Source organism: Halichoerus grypus, chromosome 5 (genome assembly GCF_964656455.1).
Source record: "Halichoerus grypus chromosome 5, mHalGry1.hap1.1, whole genome shotgun sequence".
Lineage (NCBI taxonomy): Eukaryota > Metazoa > Chordata > Mammalia > Carnivora > Phocidae > Halichoerus > Halichoerus grypus.
In genome coordinates, this window is record NC_135716.1 from 91,955,218 (window position 1) to 91,972,261 (window position 17,044).

The window sequence follows — 17,044 nt, forward strand, 5'->3', positions numbered from 1 at the left end:
GGATATCCTCCAAGGGCCCAGGGAATATTAGCACTAACAAGCTGGAAATGCGAGGACAGGCTGCCGTGTGCCCGCGTGGATTGCCCCGTTCCAAGCGGATTGCAACCGCCTGGGGTTCTTGGAAAATGTTTTTGAGAGCAGTTGTCTCAAGAAGTGCTGACTGCTTATTTGAGCTTCCCAGTGTAAATCTGGTTTATCAAACTTAACATTTTTGGTTCTTGCTGAGTGCTAACCGTGCATGTAATCTTCACAACAACCGTCTGTACTAGGTGCCCTCCTTATGGTCTTCCCCGATGTACAGATGAGGAAACAGGGGTATGGAGAAGTTAAATAACATCACCAGGTCACATAGTTAATAAGTGGTGGAACTGGGATTCAAACTCAGGCTCCCAGCCCGTAGGCTGTGCCCCGAGATACCCACGTCTCTCCCAGACCCGGCCCTGGCTCCTGACAGGGCTGTGACTGGCCTGGAACTGGTCCCCCAGGGCTTGGTGCAGCCTCATTCCCACCAGATCCTCCCTGCCTGGGTAGGAGGAGAGCATAATCACCGGTTTCCCCTCCCACAGAGATGTGATTCCCAGAGGCCTCTTGCTCGCCGTGGGAAACCTGGCTCCACACCAGCCCTCAGCCCTGGGTCATGGGACTTCAGGTTCCAAGCCCGTGTGGCAGGGAGCGAGTCACGGTTCTCACAGCACACCGGGTCCCTCTTCTTTATTTAGGTCGATCTCTGAGACTCCCATCACTTAGGGACTTCGCTGAGTTAACCAACCCAACACAGTGTGGCCGGGAGGAGGATGGTGCTCAGCGGCACGGATAGAAGGGGTGGGGGGGCTCCGTCCTCCAGAGGGTGCTGCCCCCTCACTGCCTTCTTGAGCCCCTTGCTTCCCTCCTATGGAAGCTTTCCCACTCAGCTCACAAATCTCAAGCACAACCTTGAGGAAGGAAGATGGCAACAGCGTTGGTAGGAGGGCCAAGACCTCGGAGGGAAAGTGATTGTGGAGATGGTTCTAGACGTGCAGACCGAAGAACTGAGTTAGAATCCTAGCTCTGCCGCTTGCTCCCACGTGATGCTGGGCAAGCCACGTACTCTCCCTGTGTCTCAACTCCATCCTCTTTAAAATGGAAAAACGAAAGTCTTCCTGACTCCATCGGGACTAGATGTGAAGATTAAATGCTCTGACAAGTCCTCTAGTTTCGGTGGCTAAATAATTGCTAGCCCCCAAATCACGGAATAATATTTCCTCCTTTTTTTTTTAATCTAGCTTTTTTTTTTTTTTTTAATTATGGACTTTTCCTTCTGAAAGATACATGGCCACAATCTTAAAGGCCTCTAAGCTTAGTGCATCACTGATAAAGGAAACATTTATCCATTTCAAATCCATCCATTCATTCATGCAATTGCAATTGTGGACTCATCTTGGGCTTTACACTGAATTACAAAAGTGAAATATGGCTTCTTGCACCTGCCTTCCTGATCCAAAAGGGAGAGTCCACAGCGGCTGTTTCCCTTTTCCAAGACACCTGCCTGGACACCTGTTTTACAAAGAAACAGAAGCTCTCCCTAAGAGGAAATTGAACTTGTAACTTGCAATTTTTAGCAACTAAATACCTGGGAGACCAGTTTAGCTGCCTTACCTCAGCTTTCCCAGATGCAGGAGAATCCATTCCAGCAGGTCTACATCCAAGGCTGGGAATATAAGGGGAGAGAATGTATCCCAGGCTTGTGAACCTTGAATCAGGAATATCCAAGTTAGCTTAATGCCTTTAAAACAAAGGAACTAAACCTAACTCTAACCCACATATGGGGCAGGGTTCTCATAGTCACACCTGCTGGCACAGCCACCCCTGAGGCCTTCAGTCACAGAATCATGAGCAGGGGCCAGAGGGAACCACCCCATGACATACCATCTCCTGGCGTAACTTCCTACGAGCCTGTCTTCTCTACTGTGTGGGGCCAAGACTGTATAAAACACACTGCTTGTGCCCAGATCATTGTATTTATTACCTGTGCCCTGAATGGAGAGACGAATGGCCAGGTTTCTTGTATTCAGGCAGAAAAATCCAGATCATTTAGGAATAATGGCTAAAGCTTACTCTGTGTCTCAGGGATTTAGAAGTACTAACTCATGTAACCTACAACCAACCTTATGAAGTAGGTACTTTTATTATCATCATTCCAATTTTACAGATGAGGAACCAAGACTTAAGTAACTTGCCCAAAGTCACGCTCAAAATGGCAGAACCAGGATTTGGACCAAGGTTGTTTGCCCCACGGGTCTGTGTGTTTAAGTGTCATGCTGGGTTGCTCGCTCCTGTTCTGTTCTTGAAAATATCCAGGAATGCAGAAGGATTATGTCCATTATGGAATTCATCATCCTGAAAGTCGAAAAGCTGTCCTTGGATCTGGATGAGGTTTCTCTTGCCTTAATGTCAACCTCATTTATCGATGTATTCCGTGAATGTTTTTTGAGTTTTCCTTACTTCTCTGTAGACACAAAAACCTTTCGTATTCCTAAAATTAAGCACTAAGCGAAAATTTTGACTTCTCTTGTTTACATAAAAACTGCCACCCATTTGATTTTTCTAGCAGAACCCAATTTTTATTCCTTCTATCTTTTCATTTTTATCTCCAAACCTGCTCTAGCATGTAGAGTAGAAAAGGTTCCTGTATGTAGCGTTCCTTTTCATTAGTTCCAACATTCTGTGGGGTTTTCCATCAGAAACCTATCATGCTATCTTGCGTGTTCAGCTATGGTACTGAGGACATCCCTGTCCCTTTACAATATGGTGCCTAGATGACTTCTCCCCTCCCTTTACGCAAGTCTGTCTTTTGCACCTCAGATTTACTTTCTACGTGAATCAGGGTCTATGTCGTTGAATTTTATCCTCTTCATGAATTTCTGATTTGTCGAGATCGCTTTTAAATTTGGTTCTCACCTTCCAGGGTTCTTCCTTCTGGCTACTGAAAGTAGTCACGGAAAGTGTTTTAGAGAATTCCCTATTGTGGTCTATGCTTTATGATACATAACCCACAGATTCCCTGTTCTGCCCAGAGAAGGGGGACCCAGAGGCGGCAGGAGTAATATCCCCCAACCTCAACTCCACCCAATCCCCACAATGATAATGAACTCTAAAGCCTGTGCCCCTATTCACCCCAAGTGTCTGTCATACACGCTGACTCATGAGATACAGCTTTCCCTTGCTCTCACGATGTTCTCATTACGTCACTTTGCTTTTACAGAATACCTACGTTAGTACCTGTTTTTGCTGATGAAAAGAAGTCCAAAGAGGATTTTTGATTTTATCACGTGTTATTGCTTCTTCACTGTACAATATTTTGGTTCTTAGGAATGTTCTACTTTTGGCTATCAGGGGAAACCTGTAATTCAGAAAGAGATGGAAAAATCACGCAAGCAGAGTACATCTCTGCAGGAAGGGGCTGTGTCCTCTTCTTTCTGAGCAGTAGCTCTGCTTTCCAGGTAGCAAGGCCCGAGGGGGCCCAGTCTGGATCATACAGTTAGCAGTCCATATTGGCGACACTGGAAGTGACTACACCCACTCAAAGCAGAACTGCCAAGAATGGCATGCATTTGGCCTGGAATGTACAGGAGATGAGGAAGTGCAGAGAAAAACCCTTACCCAGAGGCCCCAGTTAGCCAAACAAAGGCTAGAGCTCCTAGGGAGAGGAGAGACTTGTTAAACAGAAGGGCTCATAGTGGCGGGGACCTTGGGCAAAAGAAGAAACCTTTACAACGAAAGAGCAGTTGCCGGACGGAATTCCGAGGCAGGTGGGGAAGTTCCTGGTAGAAAAGGTGCACATTTCAGGCCACACGTTCAGCCAAGCCAGAAATGTAACTTTACACTCTAGAATCAAACCTGTATCGTACCCAGTGGGAACTGGGTCTGGTCACGGATGGCCCCCCTACTCTCACCCCACCATCCCTAAAGGTCCGGTGTCTCGCCACTTCTCAGGCATAGACAGGTGGGGGATACATCTGGTCGGAGTGGGCTGTGGTTCCGTGTGGCCTCTAGCCCTTGCTCCCAGCAGGTCACCACTGGTCCTGTCCATCCCAACTGTGGCTTCGCCCATGTTCCTCAGAGCAACAGAGAACCAGTGGGGCCTCCTGGCAGACTTTTCTGCCCTCATGCTCCGGCACCAAGGGGTTCTCCAAGAGATTCTGGGGCCTTTCCATTTCCCAGAGTTTCATTCTGAAACAAAGCATGGATGCCCTGTGCTCGGGGATCCCCTGGAACTGTGGAGTTTCTGTATGTGGACACACATGCGCACGCACACACGCATGCACACGCAAACACACAGGCGCAGAGCTTCTTCTCAGGGACTTTCCAGAATCTTTGTTTTTAGTTGGGAGTAGGGTGGGAATGCTGAGGGTTTAGGGTGTACTTTCTCTTTTACTAAACCGTCTTCCAAAACTTTGTGTTTATGGTATAAATTTTAGGCTACCAGTCCTTAAAAGTTTAAGTTTTAATTTTTTTTTTAAATTAAGAAAAAATTGTGTTCTTGAGGCTCACAAGGCTTGTCTCTGCTTTTCTTATGAATCATCCCTCCCCTGGGGGTCATAAATGCTGATGCCTGAAGAGGGGGAAGGCAGAGCATACCAGGAAATCGTGAGAGAGGGAGGGAAACCCCATTTACTATCTCAAAGCTATGAAACCAGCCATAAATCAGAAGCTTCGTTTGAAGGTTTTAGAAATTCCAGGTTGCAGAAGACTAAGGGTCCAGGCTACATGTTCTTGGTTTGTAGAGCTCTGAGGGATAGCAAATTATTGGTTTCAAGAGAGGGCACAGAGCACTGAGGACCAGGCAGGGGTTCTTCTGATCTGGGATTGCACTTGGCTGACTCAAGGCTAGTCAGTTTTCACATGCAGATCAGCAAATTGAGCCCGGCTTTGAGTTAAGAACCAGCCACTTCCCTGTGAACTTTTAATATTTTTTTATTTAAAATTTTTATTGCTTCCTTTGAGTAAGCTGCTTCGTGGCTGGAGTTCTCATCTGACTCATTTTATAGAATAATCCTATAATTGAGGGTATGCACCAAATGGCCTAAGAAACCCTGTGGAAAAACCACTCCCTGCTCCTCATGCTGGAAGCCATGTATGTAAGGGGTTACTCAGACTTCTTGAATCCTGCTTCAGATGGCTACGAGTTCCTGGAAATCCTGAAACAGGTGGCCAGGGACAACACCGACAACCCTGACCTGAGCATCGTGTGGATCGACCCGGATGACTTTCCTCTGGTGAGTGTGTGTTCGGTGTGAGACCCGGAAACATGAAGGAGGGCGTGAAATAGGAGAAGCATGTGCAGAAACACAGTGACCACCCCTATCCAGTGTGGAAGACCGTGGCAACATTGTGGGGCAACATAGTGGTGCTGCCACGGTTAGACACACCATTCTCATTCCGTGGAGACCAGGGAGCTGAGCCGCCCACATGAGTCAGCTGGGTGATATCCTTCTGCTAGCACTTCCATTTCTGTCCCTTGTCCCACTACCTCCCTTGCTACAGCCTCTTTCATGTTCTGGGAGGGGACTGTCATTCTCAGGCAACCTGAATTGATAAGTAATTAAAATCACACTTGACCATTTTGCATAGAGTGAAGAACTTCATGGAGGGAAGGAGTAACCTCTCGGAGGGCAGAGATCCTGTCTCATTCATTGTGTTCTCCCAGGTCCTAGCATGCTGAATGTGTAAGAAACTTAAAGTCCAAACTCTTGCTAGTGCCAGCGATCAATGGCCAGAAAGCCTTGATTATATACTTAATTTTAAAGAGAATAAACAGAATTTGTATGATACAGGAGCCCAATGGTGATGACAATGGATGTAGCTAATAGACTGCATGCCTGGAACTATAGTAAATTCTTCATAGGCACCATCTCTCGAACCCTCCCATCAAACCTGTGAAGTAGGGACTGTCAGAATCCCTATCTGACAAATAAAACAATAACGGCCATCAAGGTTAAAGCTACTAAGTGGGAGATATGATATCCCGATCCAGGTCTGTCTGATGCCAAAGATTTGTCTACTAGTCAGTCAATAGACTTTAGCCTGAGCTAACTGCTGGTAATCAGTACAAGTTTAGTTATCATTTGGTTATAAATGATAACTTCTCTTCTTCCGGGAATTCGCATTTGTTGCATAGGACCTGACTGATCATATCATGATTAAGTAGTCAAAATTGAGGGAGTTTAATGATTTCAAGGGTCCTGAAATCCAATCCTATATACAGAATAAGTCAGAGGCAGAGACTTTCATGACATCTGAAGCCAATGTCGTAATTCTGGGTAATCATAACAAAGTCATGGCCTCATAAGACCCTAAATACTATAACTTTTTTTTTTTTTAAAGATGTTATTTATTTGAGAGAGAATGCATGAACAAGGGTAGGGGCAGAAGGAGAGGGAGAAGCAGGCTCCCTGCTGAGCAAGGAGCCCAATGCAGGACTCCATCCCAGGACCCTGGGATCATGACCTGAGCTGAAGGCAGATGCTTAACCGACTGAACCACCCAGGCGCCCCTACTATAACTTTTTAGTTAGCCTCTGCCTGGCTGTATTTTTATCTGGACTGTTTTGTTATGCAAGCTTGCATATGGTCTGCAGTTGTCCCAATCTGTTCTATTTGTTTGTTTGCCTTGGTTTTTACAAAAGAGAAATCTTCAGACTGTCCGGATTTCCAGGTTCCTACTATCTCCGGTCCCCATCAGGCCATATATTTACCTTGGAGACTTTCTGCCACTGAACATTTGCATTGCCTTAGCCCCATGGCCCCTGACTCCTTTAGTCCCATCCCAGTCAGAGATTAGTCCCTGTGGATCCCAAGCCTGGTGAACTGGGGGGGGGGGGGGATCCTCTATTTGCATGACACTTCACAGCCTTCTCAGGCACCTCGTGGATCCCAGTGGCGCAGGGTAAGGGATTTTTAAATGGGACATTGAAAGAGAAGTGGAGGAAGATGGCTCTCTCACCACACATAAACTATAAAATTCCCAAACAGTCATTTGGGAACCGACTTTGGACCATCTCTATAATATTCTTCCTTACAGCTGTAGAAGCTTTTACATTACATGTTTTCATAGTTGGTGTTATGAACTCCTTTTTCCATACTTATCAAGTGCTTGAGGGCTGAGGCCAAGCCTTCAGTTTCTGAAGTGCCCACAGCTGTTTTGAAGAACTTTAAGTAATGGTGACCGATGATGGGATGGCAGGGGGGTCCAGCCACAAAACGTGGCTTTGACCGGGAATGCCCTCTGCCTGCTGTCTAATCTTATTTTTCGTTGCTTCAGCTCGTTGCCTATTGGGAGAAGACTTTCAAGATTGATCTATTCAAGCCACAGATTGGGGTGGTGAATGTGACAGATGTGAGTATACCCCATGAATGCTTGCTCACCAGTCACCCTCAGCTTGTCCTGTTTTCTGCCATGCAGCCCAGACTGTGATACCATGTAGAGGAGTCTAGCCTCCCCTGAAATGAGCAGGACCCTCGGCCCTGCCCAAGCTCAGGAAACTTGCCAGTGTGGCCCCAGCCTAGTCTCTGAGCCAGTCCCAATCCATGGCTTCAGGATTGTCTTCCATGGGCACTTCCTGGGAAAGGCATGGGCATGTTTCCTTGCTTATGGGGCCAGCCCATCCCGTTTTATTATTTGGAACTTTCCATCCAAGTAATCTGTCCTGTATTTTCTCCTAAAGCCCAACAACAAATTCTTTTTTACACAAAAGAACCCACACGGGAAGCTGCTATTGCACAGTGGGTGACTGTGGGGGGAGGGTGGTGCCGGGGAGGGGGCAGGGGGAAGATCATGAAGGAGGAGGAGGGGCCCCTCCTCACCGTGCAGACACCCTTGAACTGAGTGAGGGTGGGAAAAGCTGGTGTGGTGGACCGGCAGGACATGAGGAATTTTAGACCTTGCTCTCTACAGCTGCTACAACTCCACCGTAACAAAACAGAAGGGGAGACAGATACAACAGCTAATGAGCAAATACCGGACAGAAAGAGATGGTCCCAGAGAAGTCATTAGAGCCATAATTAATTGTGGTGGAAATGCTTGCGAATGGGGCCGGTTAGCAATGTCCTGTTATCCTGTTGGTAGGCCTTCAGTCCCCTGGGGAATTCTACATTTATTTATTCTGTACACTGCATTTTAAACTAATAATAATAATTAATACTTTTTAAAATTTACTCCAGTTAAAACATTTGTAAATAAAACAGTAGACTCTAAGGTGAAAAGCAAAAGTATTTCCCACTGCCCTGATCCCTTTCCTAGCCGCATTCCCAGAGGGAACCATTGGTGATAGTCTCATGGCTGTCCTACCAGAATGTCATACACATGTTTGTTGTTATTATATAGGTATCTTGTAGATACGCTCATGAAACCAGAAGGAAAAAAAACAGTGCAAATATAGTTATGATTCACAATAATACTTGATTTCAGTACCCCTGGGAACTGCCCCAATCCTGGGCTACCTCCCACCTCCCAGCACTTTCCACAGTATCAACCTAATGGTGGGGATCAGGAGGGCAGGCAGGTTAGGGTGGGGAGGGTCTCTTCCAGGCAGTGCTTTGATCTGGAGGAACTAATCCAGGGTGGGGAGGCAAGGATGAAGTTTGGGGTAGGTGGTAGGGGAGGTGGCATCTCGGGTTGGAGCAGCTGCTGGGCCTAGTGTGCTGGGCCTGGCCCATTCCCCTGCCAACCGTCCACAGCCTTGCCTCCGTACCCACTCTCCTTCCCCAGAGACCTCTGTGGGAAAATTACACACACACACACACACACACACACACACAATGGAATACACGTTTCCCTTGACATTGCACAAGCAGGCTGCTACAGATAGCATTCTGCATTGAGGCATTCCCATGAAACAGTGTGCACATGTTCCTGATGCCTGGGCCCGGCTGCTTGGAACCCTCTGGTCTGGCTGGTCCTTCTGGCAACTCACTCACTCAGTCCCTCGCTGCAGGCTGACAGTGTCTGGATGGAGATCCCTGATGATGATGACCTGCCCACAGTCGAGGAGCTGGAGGACTGGATCGAGGATGTGCTTTCTGGAAAGATAAACACTGAAGATGATGACAATGAAGATGGGGATGACGGGGATGACGATGAGGATGATGATGACGATGACGATGGCGATAATTCTGACGAGGAGTCTAATGACAGCGATGATGATGATGAGTAGCCCTGACTCCGAATGGTGGATGAAAGCACAATCACAGCGGCCCACTACCATGCAGACAGCACTGGGGGGAGGGGGGGTGGCAAGCAGCCCCGGCCCACTCCCATCAGCTCCTTCCCCTTTCCCATCCCTTTTCCCACCCCTTCTCATCGGGAGCTGTACCATTCAGCAAATGCCTCTAAACCCAGTAATCCCACTCAGCAAGGACAATCGGAGAATTATTCCCATGTGGACCGTCTTGATTGTCTCAGAAAAGCTCTCATTCTTTGCCAGACCATCAGTGGTCATGGCAGTGCCGGAATCTGGTGGTCTGGGGACAATAATCCCCTGAAACCTCGACTCAAGTTTACTTGTTGTCTTTGATGTGACCGTAACAGAATTGATAGCTGGCAAACTCAAAGTATAGAGTGACCTTACAGTCAGAGCCCAGGGAGACCAAAGATTAATTCATTTAGCCCCCGTGCCGAGAACATCAGTGACGATCCCTCCTTAAGGCAAGAGGTTCCCTCTTAGGAAAGGCTCAGTCTTAGAAACAAGTTTCTAAATCAGGTTCTCTTGGCTCTGTTAAACTTATTATTTCAAGTGTATGTCACACCATTATGAACTCAGATCCAAGCATTTGGACAACTATCGGGAGGCCTTGAAACCCATGCGTACAGATGTAACAATCATTTCTAGGACATTAGGATATGGGATGGGAGGTTGATTTGCTTTCTGAACTTCCCTTTACTGACAAGTCTCACATTATACGCAAGGGAGTGGGGGGAACTGGAAGGATTAAAGGTTTTTAATTTTTTCTGCTGGGTTCATGTCCCTGATTGAGTCAGTTGGCTTCCTAGCCTGAGCTGGGATCTGGATACACTTTGCTGTTGCTGCTAGTGAGCCCTCCCATTGGGAGTGAAAGTTGGTTTATCCAGAGGTCAATCAATGCTCCATTTGTCAGCCCTCCCACACTTGAGCAGGACAATAGCTAGAGTTCATAACGGTGCCCTGAGGCACTGAGAAAATCCCAAAGTGCCTTCCAAACTATCTAGAAGTTACATTGTGCTCGGTAGTTTTAGCATTAAGTTTGCATTATCATGTTCTAATTTATTTTCTCAATCTTTTAACACATGTGTAAGACACTGCAAATTCTTCAGAAATAGAGTAATCCTTTTATGGAATAGTAGCCAACTAATTCTGTCATTAAACTTATACTTTGAAAATATTGAGACTCTCTTAAAAATCCTCTCTTGGTGTTTCCGATCCTGCTCATTCTCTCTTGGTTCCTGTCCTACCTCTCTGTTCCTTCTCTGTTTTCCTTTCTGGCCCCTCTTCCTCTGCCTGCCCTTTAAATGATAGTGTTTCACAGTATCTCTCTACTTTAACATTCTTCCAAGGTGCTATCATCCATAGCCAGCAGCTACCACTTGTGTGCTAATGACCTCCAAGTCTGGGTCTCTAACCTTGACCACTCTCTTAGTTTTAGATCCACTCATTCGTCTTGGTTCGGAGGTTGCACAAGCAATTCAAACAACAGAGCAAAACCCCAACTCATTACCTTCTCCCCTAAATTCTCCTTCTCTTCATGGTGTCCCAGATTGGAAGAGTGATATCACCACGTATCCAATTGTCCATGTGATCTGAAGGGGCCCTCTTCCCCTCTGCAACCACGGCATTTTGCGCATACCCCCAATCGTGGAAATTGTCCTTTAAATTGTAGTACGTGTTTACCTGTCTGTCCTTTCGCTAAACTGTAGGCTTCTTGGAGGCAAGGGATTTATTTATCTTTGTATCCTCAGCAGCTAGCACTTTGTCCAGCACAAAGGAGATATTCATTTATTGAACTGATGGGTGAATAATTGATTAACCAGAATACCTATAATTCCCCAGCACTGTTGGATAACAACGCTTACGAGGCGTCCTTATTTTTCTTTCTCCCCCTCACAAAGCCAGGCAGACACTTCCCAAGCTGGACTGTGCTGCCATCTAGCCAGATCCAACCACACCTCTAATAAGCTCTTGGGAGGTACATTTTCAAAGCAGTCTTTGAAGCCAAGGAATGTGGTCTGTCATGAAAGTGGTCTATTCTCCAGCCCAGGAAAATTCCCTTGTTCCTGGAGGCCTGAGTAATACGCATCAAGTTAAATCATGTTGTGGTACTCCCATGCTAGAAGCACTGAGTGGTAAGCTAGTACTAGCTGTGAGTAGTAGTGCTGTTTAGTCATTGGTCTAAAGCTTTTTAAGCTGGTATTTATTGAATGTTTGGCATGTGCCTGGAGCACTAGGCTATGTGCTTTACATGTATTATGTCATTTAATCCTTACAAAGCTCTTATGAAGTAAGTCTTGTTATTATCCCCATTTTACAGATGAGGAGACTAAGATGCAGAGGGCCCAAGTAATTTTCCCAGGGTCACACAAACACTTTAAAGGAGTATAAGTGTAACCCCATTTTTATACTAAATCAAGGATTTAGACGAAATTAAATTCCTTAATCAATCAAAGGATTCCGTTTCTTTTCCTCAGATATTGTCCTGAGATGGACTCAAGTGAATTTCCCATAATCCTTTTCACGGCTTACACCAAGATACTCTTTCTCTTTTCCTTCTGGAGGGCATAATCACCTTATCCCGCATTGGAAATGGAGGCTAATTAGAACTGCGAGGTCTGGCCATCCTGTTGGGAAAAAAAGAAAACAAAAAACATTGTGTTATCAAGAATTTACAATCATGGGGCGCTTGGATGGCTCAGATGGTTAAGCATCTGCCTTCGGCTCAGGTCATGATCCCAGGGTCCCGGGATCGAGCCCCGCATTGGGCTCCCTGCTCAGTGGGGAGTCTGCTTCTCCCTCTCCTTCTATTGTTCCCCCTGCTTGTGCTCTCTCGCTCTGTCAAATAAATACATAAAAATCTTTTAAAAAATGCACAATCATTTTCAGTGTATTTTTAAAAAGATTTCATTTATTTATTTGTTTGTTTGTTTGTTTCTTTGTTTGAGAGGGGGGAGGAGGAGAGGGAAAGGGAGAAGCAGATGCCTTGCTGAGCATGGAGCCCGATGTGCGGCCTGATCCCAGGACCCTGAGATCACAACCTGAGCCAAAACCAAGAGTCAGATGCCCAACTGACTGGGCTACCGAGGGGCCCCCGTCAGTGTATTTTTAAAAAATAACATCTCATAACTAGAAACAAGCTTGTCTTTTCCATAATAAGGCTGTGTACTGTCTAGGCCCTACTTCCTATAATGCAAGAGGCCTACACTGGTATTAATGTCACTTGTCATAGATCATTACTAAGTATCTTTTGATCAACAGTCTCTGATACATGCAGACACACACACACATGCTTCCTAAGTGCAGATGGGTCCTGGGGCTCTGCCCTCCATCTCACCCAGCCCATGGTTACCAACATCATCTGTCTCTAGCCAGGCTCTCCTGTCTCCAAAGCCCTCACCCCAACTGTCTTTCCTGGACAGCTTCATCTGGAGTTCCCATAGGGACCTCGGATTAACATGGCTTTGGGGTTTAAAGATCTCCCCAAAATTAGGTCAAGAAGTCAGCAGTGTAACATTAATAATTAATAATAATAATTAATAATCTCCATTATCCTAGAAAAATAGCAATTTGGAGACTAGAGATGAGGAAAATGGGCTTCCCAGCTTCCTACCTCCAACTGCAGGCCACCCAAGGGAATCAGGCTTGTAGAGCGGACCCAGGCCCTTGCTGCTCAGTGGGCAAGGATGGAGGGGAGGAGACAAAAACCGGACCTTCAATAATCACTTCACCCCAAGAACTTCACCCCAAGAAACATGGACAAAGGGCTGTTGTCCACTAACCAGGTCACTCACTCTATCTCTGGATGGGAGTAAGGTTTAGGCAAAAGGCCAGCAGCGGTCGGGGCAAGATCCTCCCTCATAGAAGCGGAGGAGCAGGGAAGAGACACCCCCCTCTGACAGTGCTCAAGCCGGAAGCCTTAGAGCCATTCCACTGTGTCTTGCTTCTGCATTGAACGGGGAGCAGGTGCTGTGCCCCCCTCTGCGCCCACCTTTCCTGTGTAACTGAGGCTTTATGGTCTCTCACCCGGCTTGCCGCAAGGTCCCAACTGCTCTCCCATCTCCCATCCAGCCTGCATGCTGCAATCAAGTGATCTTCCTAAAATGAGAAGCTGATCATGTCACACACATGCTTAAAATTCTCCAAGGGTTCTCTATTCCCAGCAGGTGTTAAAAAATTTTTTTTAAGACAAAGAGGCCAAAGAGTGAGCTATGAATGGAAAGGTTGTTGACTGCCGAATGCAGAGCTGGGCCGTGTGGTGGGAGGTTGGGGAGGAGAAACAATGGGATAGGTCTTGTAAAACCAAAAGTCCTTGAAGTGTCTCTCCTCCCTGTGACGAAAGCCAAGACTGAGCAGGGCTGATGCTGATGCTTACGCTGGTGACGCCGGGGCTCTTGGATTCGGAAAGCATCCGACTGAATGGGGCAATTTCCGCTGCGTACGTGGAGGATCTGTCTTGGAATTAGGGCGTCCACATGCCTCATTTGGGATTATAGCACCCAGTTGTTATTTTAGCAGAAGTTGGGTCAGCACCCCCCGCACCAGGCTAGGGGGTCAGGTGTAGAATGTAACTGCTAAAAGCCAATTTCCTTCGCAGGGCACTCAAGGTCTGTGTGAGCTGCCTTTTGTCCACCTTACCAGCCTCATCTCTCACAACGCCTCCCAGCCACCTGCCTCCTCTACTCTTAGAACCAGAAGTCAGTAGAAGCTGCCTGGCTGCGACCACCAAGCCTTGGCTCATGCTATTCCATCTACTAGAATGTCTCTCCTTTCCCACCTGTGCCTGCCTGGCAAACTCCCAACTATATTACCTGAAGTGTGAAGTAAGGTACATTCTGTGACTGTTCTAGTCATTCCCCAGGGGAATTGGCTACCTTACCCGCTGAGCCCTCACTGTACTGTGTACAAAGCTCTCTTACAGAAATTACAGTTTATCACACATGTACATCTTCGTCCCCCTATTAGTCTGAAAGCAAGCTTAGGGAAAAGACTTCAGCGGATTCTGTTCTATCCTCAGTGCCTAAATTCTGATAGGTTCTTAGTAAACTTGTTTGACTAAGTACTCTCTAAGCCCTATGTAAAGCAAATTTATTAGTACCATTAAGAATGTGCTAGTGATTATCAAAAGCTATTAGTACCATTAAAAATATGCTAGTGATTATCAAAAGTCAATCAGGACCTTTTTGGCAATGGTATCATCTGTTCAGATCTGCTTAGAATAGCAAATTGGGATTATAAAAAAAAAATTGGAGCACAGAATCTCTTTGGCTCAGTGAGGAGTTTCTAATGTGCGGTGTTCTTTACTCAGGTCAGCAAAGTCTCCTAGAAATACAGGCATCATGATGGCAAGCAAAGCAGCATGGGGATGACAGCAGAAGTCCCAGGCCCCACTCTCTGGGAACAGAATACCCACAGCCACCCAAGTGCCCATTCATTTATTTTAATGTATCTGCAGGCCCAAATGCTTGCAAGGTAAATTAAGAACCTCTTTTGAATTAATCTGGTATTTTACCAATCTGAACAGAGTAGTGATGCTAGAATTCTTACTATTAACCCTAGGATCCTGCAAAATCTCAGTGATTTCCCCTAAAATAATCATATATGTTTAGGTTGTAGGTGGTAGCTTCCACGCTGAGTGTGCCATCCTGTTCTCATTCCCTCATTCACTCAAATATTCAATCAATGGACCCTTGAGGCTTGTTTAGCACATGCAGATTCCAGAAGGCAAAAATGAGTGGGTGAGATCAGAGGCCTGAGCAAACATCTAGAAAAGGAAAATGTTGAAAGTACCTTGGGCCATCATCATTTTGTCTGAACTATTACCACTTCTCAGAACCTCAGTTACACATTCAGATATAAATACAGAGAACATGCCTAAAGGTCAAGAGTAGTTTTTCGTTTTTCCATGTCCACATTAACCTGTAGGACTAGAAGATGCTTGCATGACATGTTGACACCAACAGAGAATTACCAAGTCTCTCTGGAAGCTGGGATCCTGGCCTTTGCTGTGCCGCTGCTGGGGCCCATCTCCGGCACTGCGTGGGCAGGCGGTGACTTAACTGGTGCCATCCTGATAGCCCTCACTCCACTTCCATAATCTGATCATTTATCATCTAGTCGTCTCAAAACTCTTCCAAAACTCTATAGCTGTATGACGGGTAATGAATGAAAAAGAGAAGAGTCCTTGGTTTATGTCTGCAGACAACTCGAATCTTTTCCCTAGCAGGGTTTGCTTGTGCAGATATAAATAATGCTATCGTGGCCGATAGCCCAGAGAAACAGAGCTTATCGATAATCTATACAATGAATCTTCAGATCAATTGCTTTCTCTAGCCCCTGTCCATGGAATAGGTAAGAATTTATGCGCTATCAGTACTCTATACAGATAAAAAAAAAAAAATAGCTGAGTGTAGCAGAAGGTAAGTTCCAACATTTCTTTTTTTTAAATTAATTTTAAGTAGGCTCCACACCCAATGTAGGGCTTGAACGCATGACCCTGAGGTCGAGTCGCGTGCTGTACCGACTGAGCCAGCCAGATGCCCCCATCCCACCCCGCCAACATTTGTCATATCTTCAAGTTCCTTTTAAATAAATCTATTTTTAAATCAGTCAATAATTAAAATTGAATTATCAAGCCACTCACCAAAACAATCCAATATTCACCCCCTCACAAATCCAGGGGTCTAACACTTTTCTTCCTCCTTACTTGATTCAAAGATCTTTATTCACTTGCTGATTTATTCAAAAGGCCCATTTCATCTTCATTTGTAGAGCCTAAGATTTTAATTTTCAGTAATCTATTCATTTAAAACATTCTCTGAGCACTCTCTCACATAAAATGATTACAACGGTTTTTGTTACAATGACAATCCACTTTCTGATTCAATCTATCATAATTATCTTGGTTTTCACAGAAACTTGACAGATTGTCTTTTTTTAAAAAAAAGATTTATTTACTTGAGAGAGAGGGAGAGAGAGAATGAGTGGGAGGGGAAGAGGGAGAGAGAACCTCAAGCGGACTCCCTGCTGAACGCGGAGCCCAACGCAGGTCTCAATCCCAGGACCGTGAGATCATGATGTGAGCTGAAACCAAGAGTCAAACGCTTAACCGACTGAGCCCCCCCCGCCCCAGGCGCCCCTTGAAGCCTTTAAGAGGGTATCAAAATTATGCAAGAGTGAAAACGCTCCCTAAAAAAGCAAACAACTTTTTAGATTGAAATAATCCCATGAAAAAAGAAGCAAAATACAAATTGGGATTTCAGTTTATTTTTCAAGTTGTACAGTATAAAAAAATGTAACATGTAAAATGTTTTACAGTTAATTGGGATGGGGGACCCAAAAGGGGACCAAGTAACTTGGCTGCCAGGTACACAGTTGTAAACACTAACATTGTCACTGACGGACGTTACTATGAGAAGACATTTCGTAGCATACGCCTTATAAACGTTCATAAACGTGCTTGCACAGATGGTTGCGGGTAGAGTCATTCATTTAGGTGTTTGAAATGCCTCAACAGAGCTTGCTACCCATTTATGCCGGTATTCATACTCCGACTTTCTCCTACATATATGGTGACCCAAGTAGAGACTGATGAACAGAACTGCCCCTCCTGGTTACAAAGTGCAGTATTAACTACTAAGAAAGACCACAAAAGCCTCTGGTCACATCTTTGCACAAACAGTGCTGATTCCTTCGGATAGAGACAGATGGTTTTGTCACTGAACTTTCTGGGTTCGAATTCCAGAAGTGAAAAGTTCTTTCAACACAAAAGCAATTGTCCAATGAACTTCTCTGAAGAAGACCTGATTCAGGTGTCCTTGGCCTTCT

The 17,044-nt window shown here is 45.7% G+C and overlaps 1 protein-coding gene and 1 long non-coding RNA gene across 2 annotated transcripts in view; one reads left to right on the top strand and one right to left on the bottom strand.

Moving 5' to 3' along the window:
- Positions 1–11,672, top strand: part of CASQ2 (calsequestrin 2) — a 62,589-nt gene extending 50,917 nt beyond the window's left edge. The window contains exons 9-11 of the mRNA XM_036113345.2: positions 5,155–5,255; positions 7,300–7,374; positions 8,972–11,672. Coding sequence (XP_035969238.1) covers positions 5,155–5,255; positions 7,300–7,374; positions 8,972–9,190 — 395 coding nt within the window. The 3' untranslated portion in view covers positions 9,191–11,672. The remainder of the gene's footprint in view (positions 1–5,154; positions 5,256–7,299; positions 7,375–8,971) is intronic.
- On the bottom strand, positions 8,945–13,239 carry LOC144381875 (uncharacterized). The gene is made up of 3 exons (XR_013447970.1): positions 13,209–13,239; positions 11,793–11,844; positions 8,945–9,056 (listed from the first exon to the last, which is right to left on the bottom strand). It is a non-coding gene; the product is annotated as an uncharacterized LOC144381875 (long non-coding RNA).
- Between the last annotated feature and the right edge of the window lie 3,805 nt (positions 13,240–17,044).